The 19,668-nt window shown below is 44.2% G+C and overlaps 1 protein-coding gene and 1 long non-coding RNA gene across 3 annotated transcripts in view; one reads left to right on the top strand and one right to left on the bottom strand.

The window, feature by feature from the left end:
• LOC129644122 (uncharacterized) overlaps positions 1-479 on the top strand; it is a 1,536-nt gene extending 1,057 nt beyond the window's left edge. Inside the window, exon 3 of the long non-coding RNA XR_008710752.1 lies at positions 1-479. This exon is cut by the window's left edge and continues 44 nt beyond it. This is a non-coding gene — a long non-coding RNA (uncharacterized LOC129644122).
• The window catches only part of LOC129644121 (nicotinamide/nicotinic acid mononucleotide adenylyltransferase 3-like), a 118,816-nt gene that overhangs the window by 51,182 nt on the left and 47,966 nt on the right, over positions 1-19,668 (bottom strand). For both annotated transcript variants that reach the window (XM_055569532.1, XM_055569531.1), the window contains exons 3-4: positions 12,695-12,878; positions 6,859-6,941 (exon numbers count right to left, since the gene is read on the bottom strand). In XM_055569532.1, the coding sequence (XP_055425507.1) occupies positions 6,859-6,941; positions 12,695-12,878 (267 nt within the window). The remainder of the gene's footprint in view (positions 1-6,858; positions 6,942-12,694; positions 12,879-19,668) is intronic.

Below are 19,668 nucleotides of genomic sequence, written 5' to 3'. Positions count from 1 at the left end.
AGTGCAGGAGACATGGGTTTGATCTCTGATCTGGGAAGATCCCACAAGTTGCTGAGCAACTAAGCCCCTGCTCCATAACTACTGACCTGTGCTCCACAACAAGAGAAGCCACAGCAATGAGAGCCCACGCACCACACTGAAGAGTAGACCCTGCTCGCCGCAATGAGAAAAGCCTTCACAGCGACAAAGACCCAGTGCAACCAAAAATAAGTTAAATAAGTAAATAAATAAATTTATATTGCTTGCTTCACTTCAGTTGTGTCTGACTCTTTGCCACCTCATGGACTGCAGCCCACCAGGCTCCTCTGTCCATGGGATTCTGAAGGCAAGAATACTGGAGTGGGTTGCCATTTTCTTCTCCAGGGGATCTTCCCGACCCAGGAGTCAAACCTGTGTCTCTTAAGTCTCTCTCATGTGGCGCACAGGCGGGTTCTTTACCACTAGGGCCAATCTATTTCAGCCCTAACTTCTGGTACCTTTATAAGTACAATCCCATCTTAAAGGTTAATTATAAATGATCTTTGGGTAACTAAAAGGTCTCTAAGACCTCAGCTGGTGACCTTTTCATCTGTTTTCAATAAAACAAAGCTCTAGAACAACTGATCAATGTGGATAATCCTTTAGCATTTGTTCTAACAGAGAATGATGATTGTGATGATTAAAGAATACTTAACATTTATTGGCTGTTTACTATGCACAATATTATTAAGTGCTTTATGTGTTTAATTTCATTTGAGCCTCAGAGTAACCTCAGGAGATAGGTGTTATTGTCATGCCCATTGTGCAGACGGAGAAAGAGAGGCGTGTGACTTGCCTGAGGCTATTCATTGCTAGCAGACAGCCAGCCTCCACGGGGTGGGGGTGGGGGGGGGGGGCATTTGAAACCCCTGGGCTCTGCTGCCGCCTGCTGGCAGGAATTGTACATGCATCACTCTGCCTGGATTTTCCTGGCACCATTCCTATTCCCGTCCACTTTGAATGGGCTAATCAGAAAAAGAAAAACTAGGTCCATCTAGAAGCAACCCGCAGGGCCTCCGGTCCTTCTGGAAGTCAGTTCTAGCTTCAGTGAACAGTAAAGGCTGGGTTCTTAGAGCAAGAACATCTCAGTCACCATGAAACCTCCGCTGGGAAGGGCTTCAGGGATACCATCTGCCGGAGGGAGGGGGGGAGGGGAACCTGATATAAATTGTCAGCTTAGGCTCCTCTGTTGTGAAAACTTTAAGGGAATCTGGACATGGATTAGAGAGATGAGTTTACAAAGGAGCACTCGACCAGTGATGCACTGGAAAGTGAGAAGCTGGACATGTCATAAAGAGGTCAGAGTTCCCGCCTCGGATGGGTACTGGCTGCTGCGGGGCTGGAGCTTAGATCCTTCCCTGGGCCTCAGTTTCCCCTCCGTGAAACGATGGCACTGGACTTGTTTACTCATTTTAAGGCATCAGATGTAATTATAGAAACATACTTCAAACACTTTAGCAGTGTACTACTGGTATAATAAAATGATATTCAAACATTTATTAAGACATGTATTCATGAATTCTCCAGGTTAAGAACTAGGACTCTAGAGCCAGACTGTTTATATTCAGATCCTGACTCAGCCATCTGACAGCTATATGACCTCAAGTTTAAAATGAGGATATTAACGCTATTTATCTCATAGGATCACTTTAGAATTGAATGAACTTATAAATATAGAACACTTAGAACAGAGAACAGAAAAAGTGTGGCATGTGTTAACTACCATCCATCCATTCATCCATCCATCCATATACCTACTTCTCCACCAATCCACTCACTGGCACATTCACCAAGCACTCATGGAGAGTGTCCTAAGTGCATTTAAAAATTATTCAGTAACTTAGACTTTTCACTCATTTGGGCTGGTCCCATTGCTTACATAGGTCCCATGGGGCTTCCCTGGTGGCTCAGAGGTTAAAGCGTCTGCCCACAATGCGGGAGACCTGGGTTCGATCCCTGGGTTGGGAAGATCCCCTGGAGAAGGAAATGGCAACCCACTCCAGTATTCTTGCCTGGAGAATCCCATGGATGGAGGAGCCTGGTGGGCAACAGTCCATGGGGTTGCAAAGAGTCGGACACGACTGAGTGACTTCACTTTCACTTTCATTGCTTACAACATGTATGTGGGTTCAAACTATTCCATACCTGTGAGATTTTACTCTACTTTCTTATTTATCTGACCACTGTAATATAGAAAGAGACCAGTGTTTGATCTTTCAAGCAATTGAATTGTTGTTTTGTGCTCTTCCTATGGGGGAGGTTAAGAGATGTGCATTGAATTCCAGGGCCTCCTGGGGTCTGGGGACACCTTCCTGTTCCCACAGGTCAGGGTTTCTTCTCCTGTGGGTTTCTGTGGGGATGATCTCCACATACCTGCTTCAATATTAAATACTGTTTGAATTTATTAACAATGACAGTATGGAATACAATTCACTCTGAGCCCTTGCCCAGAGGGAACAAGTACCCACACCTGCCCCCTCCCCCATGCCAAAAAGCATGCCATGGGGCTGGTGCGATGGGTCCCTCCTGCCAGCCACACACACCTTAGACCCCAACTCTGGGCACTTCTGTCATCAGGCCCCTTAAAGGCAGTTACTTTTCCTTTCAGACCCATTCATATCACTGGTACGAGATCTGCAGACCCAGTTACTCTGGGAGTCCAGTCTGTAAGTCTGAGGTTTTGAATAAAAGCTGCCAATTTGATTTGTCTTAACAGTGACTCAGTGACATAAATAGATGTCCATGGGTGTTTTGGGGCACTGTGCTCTGTCTTTGAATAACCACAGGCTCTGGAGAGCAGATGAAGCAGATTCACACAGAAAGCAAGAGAAATGCCACCAGGACCTGTCTGTTTGAATGTCCAGTTGCCCACACTCTGACATTAAAGAGCACCAACCCTGAGGCCAGTCAGCCCTGGGTTCCAATCTCAGGTCTGCGAGGACCTTGGGGTAGTTACAGCTGATGGGCCTGTTTCCTCAGCTGTAGTAAGGATAATAAAGCCTCCTTTGGGAGTCCATAGGAAGTTGAGTGATGGCGAGAATGCAATGGAAACTTCCTGCCTAGTGCAGCAAATGAACACAGGCATGGAGAGTGGTGTCTGGAGTGTAGGACTTCTGGGTCTAGACAGGATACCCACGATGAAGCCAGGTATTGGGATCTGAAGTGTGTGTGCGTGCTCAGTTGTGTCCGACTCTTTGCAACCCCATGGACTGTAGCCCACCAAGCTCCTCTGTCCATGGAATTTTCCAGGCAAAAACGCTGGACTGAGTTGCCACTTCCTACCCTAGGGGATCTTCCCGACCCTGGAATTGAAGCATCTCCTGCATTGGCAGGTTGATTCTTTACCACTGAGCCACCAGGGAAGCCCATTGGTATATGAGGGGAATGCCCCAACTAATCATACAAGTACCAAGGCCACCTTGGAACAGGCAGTGTGAAATGCAAACAGATGAAGCATCTGCTCTGGTTGTATGGAAAGAGAATCCTCTGAGCTGTGCTCAGCCCCAGCAGCCAAGGCAGGAACCATCTTCACGAGCGACAGAACTGGGCTATTAAAGGACTGCTGCTAAGTCGCTTCAGTCGTGTCCGACTCTGTGCGACCCCAGAGACGGCAGCCCACCCATCCCTGTGATTCTCCAGGCAAGAACACTGGAGTGGGTTGCCATTTCCTTCTCCAATGCATGAAAGTGAAAAGTGAAAGGGAAGTCGCGCAGTCGTGTCTGACTCTTAGTGATCCCATGGACTGCAGCCTACCAGGCTCCTCTGTCCATGGGATTTTCCAGGCAGGAGTACTGGAGTGGGGTGCCATTGCCTTCTCCAATTAAAGGACTGAAAGTGTCCCAAAGTGTGACACCCACGTGGCCCAGGACAAGGCAATCTACACACCTCTGGGTGAGTCCAAGGAGGACCACAAATCACAGCGGTGATGGGCAAAGCCGGGCCCTGGCAGCCAGAAGATGCTGAGCTCAGCTGCAGAGCAGAACAGCACATGGCAGAGTGTATGGCACACAGCATGGTCCTTTGGCAACAGGTCACTGGTAGCAGTTTGGCTTCATCAGAAGCCAAACTTACGCAAGAAAAACTCCACCTTTCTTTTTTAATTGCTTTTTTTTTTTTCTGATGACAAACATGAAATCTGTGTTGACTGTGGACCGTGTGGAAAATATAAGTATTTAAAATAGAAAATAACAACAATAATTCTGCTTTCTACAAAAATTTGTCAATATTTTGGTGTATTTCTTAGTCTTTTCTATTTAAACATGCAAATAGATGTGAAAGTACATTTACATATGTTTATATACTTGAGATTATCCAGTCTTGTATCCTGATTTTTTTCCCACTTACCTCCTAAGTGTTTCGCCATATCATGAAAACCTTTTGTGTGGGTTCTTCATCCTATATTATATATAGTAAATTTACTTATACATTGCCTAACATTTTAACACTGAGGTTGCTTTATGTTCTGCCATTGTAAAAATTGCTGTGATAAACTTCTTTCTCATAAGTCTTTGTCCCAATTTCTAATTACCTCCTCAGGCAGATTCCTAGAAGGGGAATTTATCAAGCAAAGGGCACACATTTTTAAAGCCCTGGATATATTTTGCTAAATTGAAAAGCCCACTTTTCATTCAATGCAAATTTCCTTTTTTTTTTCAAACTTCCTTTTTTAACAGTTACTTTGGAAGAGAACAAGAAGAGTAGGATTTAGGGTTTGAACGGACAGAAAGGGAATAAGGGACAAACCCCCAATGTCATAGCGCCAAGCAGAGCAGGCCAATAGCCCCTGGACAAGCACATCCAAAAAGAAAGTGGGGTGACTTGAAGTGGTGCAGGGGGAACTGGTTTCTTAGGGAGGGTTCCTTCTTAGAGAAGGGCGTTACAGGACAGACAGCTTTTCAACAGCAGAGCCACAAAGGGAGGTGGGAGAAGAGTCAGGCCAGGCAAAGAGACAGGGCTTCTGGAAGCATCTGCAGAGCGGTGAGAAGCTGGGAGCTTCAGTGTGGAATCCCTCCTGCCTCACTGGCAGCTACTTCCTTCTCTCGCCACAGGTTCCAGCATCCTGAATGGCATGGGGTGGCCAGCACTTCCTGCCCTGCGTGACTCACTCAGCTGCTCCTCTGCCCCCAGGTGTCTCCCAACCCAGATGACCTACGGGTCCTGCAAGTGGTGATGCAGCGTTGCCTCCTCCAGGCCACTCCCCTATCCACACCTGGACTCACTGCCATCCATAGATGGTCTCCAGATCAGGACAGGTGCTGGGCAGGCACCTCTGTTCTCACCCAGCATCTCGAGAACTCTATCAGGAGTGACTGCTGAGCAAGAGGTGATTCGGAAAGAAGACAGAGGGCTGAGGATGAGCACTGTGTGCTGTGCTCAGGGCTGGGGTCAGGCGAGGAGGAGCCCCAGCTGGCTCTGGAGGAGAGGCAGACAGGGAGGCCAGAGGAATGTAATCAGTACTGGAGAAGCTGATCATATAGGAAACTCTGTAGCTCCTTCTTTCTTGGGTTCCCAGTCAACAGCACAGCTCCCCGGACTGGCGGTAAAGCAGATCCCCAGCGTGCCTGTTAACCATCCAGTTCCAGGCCCCTTCCCCTCAGGGGGTCTGGGGCGTGGCCTGGGCTTCAGTGTTTTTAATAAGCCGCCCAGGTGATTCTGCTGTGAGTGATGCTTTGATCAGCATCTGGGGACTGCAGCGGGAAACTGGAGGGCATTTTCAAGGCCTCTTAATTAATTTTTAATATATATATATTTTCAGATTCATTTTCGTTATAAGTTATTGTTCCCTGTGCTATACAGTAGGCCCCTGTTGTTACCTATTTTATATATAGCAGGGAGTATATGTCAATACCAGACTCCTAGTTTATCTCTTCTCACTCCAGCTTTCAAGTTGTTTTAGGAGAGTGGTTCCCAGTCTGTGTTCTGGGGAGCACCAGTTCTGAGGAATACTAATATGCATTAAAAAGAGCCGCATGATTAAACAGTGCTAAGAATGGCTGCAAGCTACGTCCCTTCCTCATTAGAGTCCCATACACAGGAACATAGTAAAGGCTCTGAAGAGTCCTGTAGAATTCTAAGACGGCATTGTAAGCATGTTTAACCATGACATTCTGGAGCTCTCCTCATAGGGAAATAGTGTCCCACCAGCTAAAGTTGGGAGAGCTGCTGGAGGCAACCCCACGGAAGAGCCTGTTGGGATGCTGGCTGGGTGGGACCAGTGATCCCTTGCTCCTGGCCCACCCTGCCCCCCATCACTGTGTTCTCGTTTATGTGCCTGAGGGGGCTGTGCATTTAACCCCTGGTACCAGGGTTGCCATGGGAGGTGCTCTGAAATCACAGCTGACAAGGTTCCATCAAACACCAGGAGCTGACCATGGGGTAGAAACCCAGGGTTACAGATTAAAAGGAAGATCCAAACAGACGTTAAATCCCTTAAAACTAGGTTTCCTCTTCCGAGTAAAACACTTGAGTAACAATGCTATACAGTGGTAGGTTGAGCGATATAATGGCACATTTTGTATTCAAAAAGGCTAAGGCTTTCGAACTAGCTCAGCAGCACCCAGAAGTTGATCCCAGCTTTGTCCTGGCTGTAATCCAGGTCACAAGCACGAGTCACAAGGTAGGTAAACTCCTCTGGGGCAGGAAATCCCACTTTAGCAAACAACGATTTACAAGGGATGGTGGCAGATTGTTTAACCTGGCTTTTCAACACGGAAAGTGTCACCCCAAGAGGGCCTCAAAAACTCTTACCTGTCCCCACGGACTGTGGCTCACGTGGGTTCTCACCTGAAGCCCTGACATCTCACCCCTTCACCCCCGACAGAGCAGAGGGTTAGCACCTACCTGTGGAGGCGGGGGAGCTGGCACTGCCCTGGTCTGGGTCTTCCATCTGGGGCAGAGATCTGAGCAGTTCGCTGTGATGATGCCTGTGGGGTAAGCATATGGGCTCAGGGTGCATCCATGTGGCCTACAGTCCCCCAACACCACCCAGGGGGTCTCTGGTTTTTAAGTCTCATTCTGCCTTTGTCCATTTAAGGTAGCTCATTCCACAAATACGTACTGAGGGCCTACTGTGTGCTGGGTCTTGTGCCAGGTGATGCATCTGGGTGCTCACAGACCACCCCATCCAAGACTGCCTTCTATGACCCCCAGCTGAAAGGAGGAAACAAGCAGATTTCTACTCTTTTAAGTATTTTCTTTCCGTAGCTCACTTTTTATAAAAGTTGAATAGGGATTAAGGACCTGGGCTATTAGAATCAGACCTGAGTTCTGAGTACAAATTTTCAGTTGTAAAAAGCTGGAATAATATACCTACTTTTTAGACTTCTGTGAAGGTAAGTAAGTTACCACACAGTAAGCACTGGCACCGGGTTTCCCTGATGGCTCAGCAGGTAAGAGTCCACTTGCAATGCAGGAGCCCCGAATTTGATCCCTGGGTTGGGGAGATCCCCTAGAAAATTGTCTGGACAGAGGAGCCTGGCGGGCTACAGTCCATGGGGTCACAAAGAGTCGAATACGAGTGAGCGACTAACACTTTAGTGCGTGGCCCATAGCTGCCTCTCAAAACAGAGGCTTGCTTGGATCATAAGCTAGTACTTTAGAACCTGACTGGGTCATGGCTCAGAGCCTGGTTTGGAGCTTGACTGCCGGGGTTGAATCCAGTCTCTCCCACCAGCCAGCAGTAGGACCCTGGGTGGGTGTTTCATGTCTCAGTACCTGCAAAACGAGGAACGATGACAGTGCCTGCCTCCCAAGTGTGGTTATGAAGATGAAAGGAGTAGATGTGCAAAGTCCACGGAGGGGTGTAGAGCGCAGAGCAAATCGCTAATCTCGTTGTATGTTAGCAGTTTGGATGTGATTAGACTTACACCCATTTGGTAGGCCTGGCTCTTTTAGCAATCTGTCTTCTGAAAGTCAAGAGATACCTGTGCCTTCTTTTTAATCAAACACGGGTAGGCACTAAGTCTTGTATCAATCTGATCTTCCGTCTTCCGCCTACTGTATTATCCATTGACTGGAGCTGTGTTTGGGGAAAAGTGCCTGATGGGAGAAGCAGGTATTTTCCATAAGAGTGGCTGGGTTCAAGTGTAGGCTCTCCTGCTTGTACGCTGCTGGGTGAGTCATGAACACTCTCAGAGCCTCACTGACCTCTGTTATTTGGTCAGGAAAGTTAATGGCGGCCTTGTCTACACTGAGTATCACAAGACCATTAAGGAGCAAGAGCTTCTCCCTGGCTGGGGAAGAGGCTGATGCTGACTGTTAGGAGAAGGTGCAGTGTAGAAGTTAAGTTCTAGAATGAGACTGCCTGGGGTGGTATACTGGTTCCAAATAGCGCTGGAATCTTCTTGGGTGTCTTAAGCAATCTGCCTCCCTTTCCTCATCTGTAGAATGGGGGACAATGACAGTACCCACCTCAGAGAGCTATAATGAGGCTGAATTAAAGAGCTTAGCACAGCCCATCCACAGAAAAGTGCCCAGTCAACATGAGCTGTTATTAACAGCCTTACTCTCAGTCTTTCTTCCCCACCAGATTGTGAACAGGAAACTCATTTAATTTATCCTTATATTCTTGGTACCTAGGAAACTGCTTACCTAAAGTCAGCTGAATTCAGGAAAGATGGAAGGGGGATAAATAAATATATTTAGTTCAGGTCCAAAGTCCTTCCTGATGGTCTCAGAGACTCATCTGAGTCTTCTTAGGGCCTTGCTGGATTCGTCTGTGCTTCCATTATTGTCTTTTTTAAAAATATAAATGTGCAGTTTTTATTTTTAAATTTTATTTTTAAAATATTTTCTTGGCCATGCCACATGGCATGTAGGATCTTAGTTCCCCAGCCAGGGAGTGAATCAGCGCCCCTTGCACTGGAAGCATGGAGTGTTAGCCACTGGACCATCAGGAAAGTCCCGCCATTATTGTCTTACTGCTTCAGTTTTAGAAAGTATCACCTCTTGAGGCTTCACTCCCAGATTAGTCTGGAATTTCACAACAGATGGAAACAGGTTTGGGTGCCATCTTTACTTTCTCACTGTAGGACTCTGAATATGTTGTTGACTCTTTCAGAACCTGTTTCCTCATCTGTGAAATGGGGCCAAACTCATCTACTTCTCAGAGTTGCTGAGCTGCCTAGTTATTATATGTTTGCATACATAGTAGGTGATCAGTAAAAGCTGGTATTATCATTTTATTTTTACTGACCTTGAAGCCCCTGGTTCAAGTTGACCCTGCTTTGAATAGTAGCTGGAACTCCGGTGTGCAAAAGGCTACTTTCAGTGCCAAATGCATCTTCCTCACAGACCTGTACTCTGCCTTTGTGGGGTGGTGGGGGGGGTCATTGCTTCCTTTTGTTGCTTGCCTGAGTGGTACCCTGGTGTGCCCAGCCTTGGGCCTGATGACTGACCCTGGCGGCATATTCTTTGTGTCCTCAGCATCCCCTGGTCTCCAGGTAAGCCTGATCAGAGGGTCACTGCGGCAGAAACAGAGTCAGCCATGTAGTGCTCCCCACTGTAGATCACTGGTTTTGAAGATGGCCATATGTATGGATTCAGAGTCCAACAGACTGGGGTTCCACCACTTGCTTATCTGTTGTGCAACTTAGTTACCAGCCTCTCTGAGCCTCAGTTTCCTCATCTGTAGGATGAGGACAACACAGGCTCATATTTGCCAAGGGGCACACGAGCTGCTGCTGCTGGACCACATCGCGTGGCATCATGACCAAGGCCTGCCCAGCATGGGGAAAGGGTGAGTGAAATAAGCTATCAAGTGCTCTAGAAGCATGAAAGCTGACCCAGATTTTAAAAATTTAGAATAGAAATAAGCAACTTGATAAGGAGAAAAAGAACACTCAGTAAACCCTACAGTGAATTGACTTCATAGTGATGTATGTCACTGTCGCCATGATGTAGATTCATTGTTGACTCCACCAAGTAAGTGTTAGTCGCTCAGTCCTGTCTGACTCTTGCAACCCCATGGACTGGAGCCTACCAGGCTCCTCTGTCCATGGGACTTACCAGGCAAGAATACTGGAGTGGGTAGCCATTTCCTTCTCCAGGGGATCCTCCCAACCCATGAATAGAACCTGGGTCTGACGCACTGCAGGCAGATTCTTTACCATCTGAGGTACCAAGAGGATACTAAATGGAGCAAAAGGGTGGGAGCATTCTAGAGCATTCTACCATGCTTCTAGAATCACCTCACTTTAAAATTTTAACCAGATTTTCAATCTTAAAAAATGTTTTTGATAATTTTAGGAAAACATTAGTAATTAAACAAAATTTCTAATGAAGGCCACTCCAAATACTGAAAAGACTCTTAACTGGCTGATAAAACAGTGCTGCCTTTATCAGTGGATTCTCAACCTTGGCTGCACAAAATAAATCATTTGGGAACCTTTAAAATATCCATGCCTAGACCCTGCCTATTACCCTAGAAAAATCATAAGCTTGGGTAGGAGAGGTTGAGCATTTAAAAAAGCCTTCCCAGGTGAGTCCTATAGCCAGGATTGGGACCACTGGTTTGGATCGATCCTGGTATTAATCATAAAACATGATTCACACACTTGGTGACTGAGACTGTGGGCCTCAACCCTGGCCACACATTAGAGTCACTAGGGAGCTCTTAACAATCCTGACGCCCCGTCCCAGACCAATGACATCCCAGTCTCTGGGGTAAGACTCAGGCTTCTGTGCTTTTGAAAGCTCTCTTGGTGATTTGGTGTGCAGCCAGGGCTGAGAAGCATCTGTCTAAAGGATACAGTAAAAGGAGAAAAAGACTGCATCCTGTAAATCTTAGGCCTGCATTTTGTAGCAGGATATTAATATGTGGTACTGTGGTCAAATCCTATTTACCCGTGAATGGCTTATCTGTTATGAGAATAAACTATGGGCCAATTAGGGACGCAGGGAAGGTATTCTTTACCAACTGAGGTGGAATTGCAGGCAGATTCTTTACCAACTGAGCTATCAGGGAAGCCCCTAACGTTATTAAGCACCTATTATAAACCAGGTGGGCACTTTCCTGGTAGCTAGGCTGGTAAAGAGTCCACCTGCAAGGCAGCAGACCTGGGTTCGATCCCTGGGTTGGGACGATCCCCTGGAGAAGGGCATGGCAACCCACTCCAGTATTCTTGCTTAGCAAATCCCCGTGGACAGAGGAGCCTGGTGGGTTACGGTCCACAGGGTCTCAGAGTGTCAGACAGGACTGAGCGACTAAGCACAGCACCTAAGCCAGGTGCTTTCCTGCACCACCTCATTTAATGTGCACAGCATCCCAGTGAAGTGGATGATGTCATCCCTATCTTATTAGTTGAAGAGAGAGCCAGTCTCACTTACCTCAAGTCACTTCACTAGTGAATTTGGCTCCAAGATCTGGGCCCGAGGCCACAGCGCCTCCCACAGGGTGGAGGAGGACCGTGTCTCTTTGTTTCTAACTGCATACTAAAGCTAAATGATTTGTGGGATTATCTGATTTGTTTCTACTCCCCTCTGTTAGCCTAGATAAAGGAGAGCTGACTACATTGTTTCTTCTAAAAGGATGATCTAGGTGTAAATTTATTCCTTATGTTAAAAAAATAGCATATATCTAACAATTATTTCATATTTGCTCTCCTTCAATTTGGCAACAGATATTGAAGAAGCACTGTAACTGAATACTTCTAGCTGGTTCTTTCCCCTGTAAAGGGTAAGTAATAAGAACAGGATATGGATATTAAATATGTACCTTTTTTTTTGCTAAAGGTAAACATTTTTTCTCCCAAGTGACTTTCAAGAGTAAAAAGTAAAAACCAAATTATGGGCAGGCCTGCCAATTTTTCAACCTGGCCCCTTGTGTTTAGTCTCTGACAAGTCTAGTGCTTCCTTACGAATAAAAGACAGCCCACAGTCTGCAGCCCCTTCCAGCCGAGCTGGCTGTCGGCAGTGACAGGCAGACCCGCCTCTCAGTCCCCTCTGACAGGCAGGACAGGTGGGGTTTCCTGCTTCCCTAGCAAACACCCAGGAAGGTTTCCCCGACACAAGTCAGAGACTGACTGTCCTCATATACAGGGCTTGCTGGGGCTTTTAAACAGCTCCATTACTTATGCTGAACACTAATAGCAAGTCCAAAAGAAAAAAAATTCCTGTGTATCTTTCTCTAGATTCATAGTTCTTTTTAAAGTCCAGATTTAGAGAACCCAGAATTTGTACAATTAGAAAGATGGCCCATTATGTAGATGCAGTTTTCAACCTAGTGGATGATGACAATAATCAAAGGTCTCACTTACTGTGTATGATTATGTGGTTTTGGGTCAGAAAAATGATTTACATTTTTGTGATCCTTGTTAGGTTATACTGTCCCCATTTTGCATGTGAGAAATGTGTCCTGGAGAAGTCATCATGTATCTAATGTCAGACAGCTACTGAGTGGTAGCCCTGGACCCTGGATGCTTCAGCCTTCTGAATCGAGACTGGGCTTTTCCACAAAGAGTACCCTGAAGGATAGTGGTTTGTGATTTGTTTACTCAGGGTCTCTCTGAGAAGGTGAACCTGTTGGTCTCTCTCGCTCTACGGATAAACACTTGCAGGACTTGGGTGCCAGGCTCTGGCTGAAGCCCCACTCAACCCTCCATCCGTGCCTCCCACCCTGTGGGCTCTGCGGACATGATCGGGGCCCCTGCCCATCCCACGCGCGCATGCCCACTGTTACCTCAGCACCTTGATTGTCTCCATCCACTGCGCCTGCTCGCTCTCCCAGGAGTCCACCCGGATCCAGTCGGACGTCTGCAGGGCCAGCCGGGCCATGGCCACACGGTGCCGGGCAGCCACAAGGTCTTTCTTCCCGTAGTTGTCATTGACAGGAGAGATGATACCCCCAATCACCTGGTACCTGCCTAGGCAGGGGAGAGCAGGGGTGTTGCTGGCACGGGGGCTTGCCACCTGGCCGCTGGAATCCAGGCAGGCACTAAAAATCTCGGGGCCTCATCCTGAGTGGGAACAAACACTGGCATTCTCTGCTGGGCAGGTCAGCTCCCTTGGGTCAGGTCAAGGTGCTGCCTTAGGCATCATGTGCCTCTTCTCCAGAGTCTTCTATGCCTTGGAGTAGCTGAGAGGGGGCTGGGAGGGTTGGGCTCAGGCCAAGGCTCCTGGGTGGCACTGTGGACAGTTAGGGTCAGAACACGTTAGGGGAATACAGTGGCTCCCCTGTGTGGGCCTCCTCTAATCACGCATGGGACAATAGCTACACATGGCTTCTTAGCTCAAATAGGAGATTCTGTGGATCAAAGACAAAGGAATGACAGGTCCCCCAGAGCAGGTGGGTGGGTGAGGGGATGCAAACTGACCGCACAGGGCCACCACTGGCTTTGGAGGACTGTGCTGCTAAGGGAGGGAAGACCTACTTTGACGATGACGTGGGCTGTCTATGAACAATGCTGCATGGCTCAGCAACAGAACAGGGCGGTACAGATTTAGAGCTGCAGTGAACTGTAGAAGCTATAGGGAACCATCGTGGAAAGAACATGAATGGGGCTCAGAGAGCCTCTGAGTGGGACTCGGGTGGGAGCTCCAGTTCCATCACTCGCTAGGATGCCTTAGGCAAGTTACCAAGATATTTGAAAGAATAAAATGCTGAGTCAATTGAGCTTTAGTTTTCCTTTCTGTAAAATGGGATAATAGGTGCTTGGCAGCACCTTGTGGGAAGGATGAAATATAATATCTATGAGGGGAGTTAATATTTTAACTTAGTACATGATATATTAAAAATTGTATTATAAGATATAAACATGCACATAAAAGAGCATGAAAAAATACAGCTTTACAGAGTTACAAAGTACATCCTGTTCTAATCCTCGCCCAGGTTAAGATACAGAAGTTCCTTATCACCACCCCCACACTCTGATGAAAACTAATCACTATTCTCACTTTTCTCCCTGTGCACACAAGCACCTGATGCGAAGAGCTGACTCATTGGAAAAGGCCCTGATGCTGGGAAAGACTGAGGGCAGGAGGAGAAGGGGACGACAGAGGATGAGATGGTAGGATGGCATCATCGACTCAATGGACATGAGTTTGAGCAAACTCGGAGATGGTGAAGGACAGGGAAAACGCTGCAGTCCATGGGGTCACAGAGTCTGACACAACTGAGCGACTGAACAAAGATCAACAATTCTCACTTTTTCATAATTCTCTTGTTTTCCTTTATAACTTTACCATGTATTTATGCAGCCTGAAAAAACAAAGATTTTTGCCTGCTTTTGAAACTTTAAAAAAATGGAATCATACTAAAGTGTTCTTTCCATAAGCCATTTTCATTTTGTTAATAAAATTCATGTAGTCCAACCAGTTTTATTGCTACATAATATTCTATTGCATGATTATATACCAAATAATTGATCTTATTGTTGATAGATTTCATTTGATTCTGGCTTTAGACAATTACCAACAATGCTGGTCTGAAAATGCTTGCACAAGTCTCCCTGTGTGCACAAGCATATATTTCTTAGGATATGTTCCCTTCCTAAGAGTGAAACTGCTAAACCATTGGGTAGATGTATTTGCAGCTTTACTAGATAATGCCAAACAATCTTCTAAAGCGGTTATAGATATTTACTCTCCAATCAGCAGTATATGAGCATTTCATTTGCTCCACACCATCGAGCAAATAACCATACAGGGTTATTGTCAGGATTTTCCCATCTGATGGATGTATAGTTATGGCTCATCATGATTTTAATGTTCCTTTTCCTGCTTACCAATGAGCCTGAGCATTTATTCATATATATTATTAAGCATTCAAGCTTAATTCTTTGTGAAGTGCCTGTTTAAATCTTTTGCCTTTATTTCAGGTTTCTGCCTTTTTATCATTGATTTGTAAAGTTCTTCATCTATTTCAAATATTGGCCCTTTGTTGGTTGGTTGTACATGTCCTAAATAACTTCTCTCACTTGTCTTATTGTTCTTTTTGTGGAATCGAATGTCCTGAATTTTTATGTAGCTGGGTTGTTAGGTTTTTTCTTTTATGGCTAGTGCATTTTGTGTTATAAAGGTATTTTCCTGTATTATCTCATAAAGTGTTATAGTTTTGTTTTGCACACTGGTGTCTTTGCACATGATGGGCGTCCTATTAAAGTATTTTCCATTTGGATAGTCAATCACTCCCGCATCATTTACCAAAAAGAGCCTCCGCCCCCTGCTGTGCAGTGTCACCACGTGGGAATCCCAGTGTCCATCTGCGTGCCAGCTGCTTTCTCCGCTCTGCTATGTTCTGTGGTTCTATTTACTATTTACTGTCCCTAGACAACATCACACTGCCTTATTTAATGGAGCTTTAGTACACTTCTTAATGTGATTAAGTAAATCTTCCTAACTTGTTCTTCTTCGAGTGTTTCAGCAATTCTTGACTCTGTACTTTCCACATAAATTTTAGAAAGCATTTGTTAAGTTCCACAAAGATGAAACAGCCCCCAAAACCTGCTGAAATTTAATAGGAATTGGATTAAATCTATAATTCAATTTAGGGAGAATTGACCGTTTTATAATATTGAGGCTTCCATTACATGAGCATGGTATATCTTTCCATTTGTTAAGTGAAGTGAAATCGCTCAGTCGTGTCCGACTCTTTGCGACCCCATGGACAGTAGCCTGCACGAGGCTCCTCCGTCCATGGGATTTTCTAGGCAAGAGTACTGGAATGGGTTGCCATTTCCATTTGTTTAGGTCTTCCTAAATATTTCTAAACAAAGTCTTACAATTTTTCTTGTACAGCACTTAACATGTCTTTTGTAAGATTTATTTCTAGATTCTTGATATTTTTTGATGCCACTATAAATGATACTTCTAAAAACACTTTTTTTTCCTCCTTGTTGATGTGCAGAAATATAACTGATTTAGGTATCTTGAATGTGTATCTGGTAAGCTTGCTAAACTCTCTCATTAATTCTAATAGTTTACCTTCAGAGTCTTAATCTTCTATGTCCAAAATACCAACAATTTTACTGTTTCCTTTTCACTTCTTTTACACTTTATTTTTCTTGTTGCATTGTTTAAGACCTCTGGTATTATGCTGAACAGAGATGGTATTAGTAGGAATCCTGTATTATGCCTACTACCAGAGGAAAAACTTCCAAGCTCTGTTATTACATATGATGCTTGCTGTAAGTTTTCTGTGGATATCCTTTCTCACGTGTGGCACAGAACATGCTATGTGTTCATCAGGACCCATTTTTATTTTTCCTCTTTCAGAGCTTATAGGAAGCTAATATTTCCATTTCTCTTGAAATTAGGTTGGGTTTTTTTGTGATTTGGCTGAGTTATAGTCCCTGATGGCTCATCTGGTAAAGAATCTGCAATGCAGGAGATGCAGGAGATGTGGGTTTGATCCCTAGGTAGGGAAGATCCCCTAGAGGAGGGCATGGCAACCCACTTAAGTATTCTTGCCTGGAGAATCCCATGGACAGAGGAACCTGGTGGGCTATAGTCCATAGGGTCACAGAATTGGACATAACTGAAGAGACTGAGTCATGGGATGTGGGTAGAATTGATGTATGCACCAAGTACACTTGGCCATAAAAACCCTTGCATGACCCTCCAGCTCTTCATAGTGGATCTGAAAGCTACTATTAAGACAGCAAAGTCTATGGGACCTACCAGGATCCCTGAGACACCGGGATTCCTTCCTGAGCTTGGGAGGAAACTATCCTGCAGATCTTCTGAACCTACGAGGGATTTAGCTGATGAGAGATAAACCTTATTTAGTGTGTTAAGCTCCTCAACTTGTGGGGTTTGTTTCTTCAGCCTAGCATGGTCTGTCGTGACAAATATGCTATTTTAAAAGAGATATTTATAAAATATCTAAAATATATAAAAAACACATACAACTCAACAACAATAACAACAAAATCCCAACTTAAAAATGAGCAGAGGAGGTGGGTGGACATTTTTCTAAAGAAGACATACAGAAGACCATTAGGCACATGAAAAGAAGCTCAACATAACTAAACATCAGGGAAATGCAAATCAAAACCACAATGAGATATCATCTCATGCCTGTCAGAACAGCTATTGTCAAAAAGACAGGAAATCAGTGTGAGTGAGGATCTGGAGAAAAGGGAACCCTCTTGCACTCTTGGTGGAGAAGACAGTATGGAGATCCCTCAAAAAAATTAAGAATAGAACTACCATATGATCCAGCTATTCTACTTCTGGATATTTATCCAAAGAATACAAAAAATACTAATTCAAAAAGATATACACACTGCTATGTTCACTGCAGCATTGTTTACAACAGCCAAGATAGGCAAGCAACCTAGGTTCCTAATCAGATGAATGGATAAAGAAGTAGTGGTAGGGAAGCCCATATATATACATATACAAATACATACATACAATAGAATACTACTCAGTCATGCAAAGATGAAATCTTGCCATTTGTTACAACACGGATGGATCTTGAGGGTAATATGCTAAATGAAATAAGTCAGAAGAAAGACGAATACTGTATGATTTCACTCATATGTGGAATATAAAAAATAAACTAAAAAAACAAAACAAAACAAATGAACAAACCCAACAAAAAGAAACATAAACAGAGAACAGAGTAGTGATCACCAGAGTGGGAGGGGTGGAGGAGGGTGAAATGGATAGAGGAGATCAATGGTATGGTGACAGCTGGGAACTAAATCTTTGATGCTGATGGTATGCATGCATGTGTGCTAAGTCGCCTCAGTCGTGTCCAACTATTTGTGACTCTATGGACAGTGGCCCATCAAGCTCCTCTGGCCATGGGATGCTCTAGGCAACAATACTGGAGTGGGTTGCCATACCCTCCTCCAGGGATCTTCCCAATTCAGGGATCAAATCTGCATCTCTTATGTCTCCTGCATTGGCAGGCAGGTTCTTTACCACTAGTGTGACCTGGGAAGTCTGGTGAGGGTATACAGAAGTAAAAATATAATGTTGTACACATGAAACTTGCATAATGTTATAAATCATGGTTACCATAATAAAGTAAAAAAGATATTCTCAGCTATTCATAGTTTAAGCGCTTTTGTCATAAATGAATTCTTTGCAACTCTTGGAATGACTATGTGGTTTTTCTCCTTTAGTCAGTTAATACAGTGCATTGCATTGATTAACTTTCTAATTTTAACATTGCATTCCTGAGATAAACAGGTCAACATATATTATCTTTGTAATGTGCTGATGGATTTACTCTGGTAATATTTTTTTAGGAAGCAAGAGAAGTCTATAATTTTCTTTTCTCTTAATGTCCTAATCAGGTTTTGATATCAAGGTTATGCTAGCCTTATAAAAGCTGTTAGAAGTTCCCTTTTTCTATGCTCTAAAAAAGACTGTATGGGTTTGCAATAACATTTTCCCTGTTGAGTGTTTGGTAGAAGCCACTGGTGAAGTCTTATGAGGCTTGGGCTCAATTCATGTGATTTTTTTTGACTACTGATTTAATTTCTTTAATGGTTGTAAAATAATTCAGATTTTAATTTCTTCATTATAATTTTTGGCAACTTTCATCTTTCTAGGATTCTGTCCATTTTATCTGAATTTTGAAACGTACTGGCATAAGGTTGTTCCCAATATTCTCTTATCTGTTTAGTGTCGATACCATCTGCAGGGATGTTCTTTTCATTCCTAATGTTGGTTGTGTTTCCATTCTTTTTCCTTGCTCAATCTTGCCAGAGGCTTGAAATCTTATTAGCCTTTTCAAAGGGCCAACCTTTGGCTATATTGAACTTCTCTGCTGAATGCTTGTTTTCCATTTAATCAATTTCTGTTCTTATTTTTATTAATCCTATTCTCCTACTTTCTTGGTGCTAGTTTGCTGCTCTTTTTCTAATGGTGATAGATGTGCCACTAACTAATTTGCCATTTGTCTTATTTTCCTAATACAGTTAGGAACGCCTATATAGTTCTGGCTATAAAACTTCCCTATAAGCATGATTTTACTTGTATACTCAAAGCATGACTTTACTTGCATTTACTTTTTACTTGCATGTAAAGTTTTCATGATCATTTAGTTCAGAATACTTTATATTTTTATACCTTTTCTGATCCATGAATTATTTACAAGTATTTTTTGTAATTACCCAAACAAACATATTGAGATTTTTGGTAATCTTTTTGTTACTGATTTCTGGCTTAGTTGCAACTGTGAAGAACATACTCTATTGATTTCAATTCTTTGAAATGTGTTGATACTGGCTTTATGTCCTAGGGAATGATCAGTTTTAGTCAATGTTCCATGAGTACCTAAAAAATGTGTATTCTATGACTGCTGTGTGATCTTCTGTCCAACTACTCAATACTGCCAATTGCTTTTTTTAAATCTATGTTCTTATTTTTTTGTCTGTTGTATTAGTTACTAAGAGAGGCATGTTAAAATCTCCCACTATGATTGTGAATTTTTCCATTTTTTCTTTTTAGTTCTTTTAACTTGTGCTTCATATATTTTAAGGCTATGTTATTTAGGTGCCTATGGCACCCCACTCCAGTACTCTTGCCTGGAAAATCCCATGGACGGAAGAGCCTGGTGGGCTGCAGTCCATGGGGTTGCTAAAAGTCGGACATGACAGAGCGACTTCACTTTCACTTTTCACTTTCATGCATTGGAGAAGGAAATGGCAACCCACTCCAGTGTTCTTGCCTGGAGAATCCCAGGGATGGGGGAGC

The sequence above is a fragment of the Bubalus kerabau genome, chromosome 2 (assembly GCF_029407905.1).
Source record: "Bubalus kerabau isolate K-KA32 ecotype Philippines breed swamp buffalo chromosome 2, PCC_UOA_SB_1v2, whole genome shotgun sequence".
NCBI lineage: Eukaryota > Metazoa > Chordata > Mammalia > Artiodactyla > Bovidae > Bubalus > Bubalus kerabau.
The sequence above is the reverse complement of the archived record's forward strand: the minus strand, read 5'-3'. Positions and strand labels throughout refer to the sequence as shown.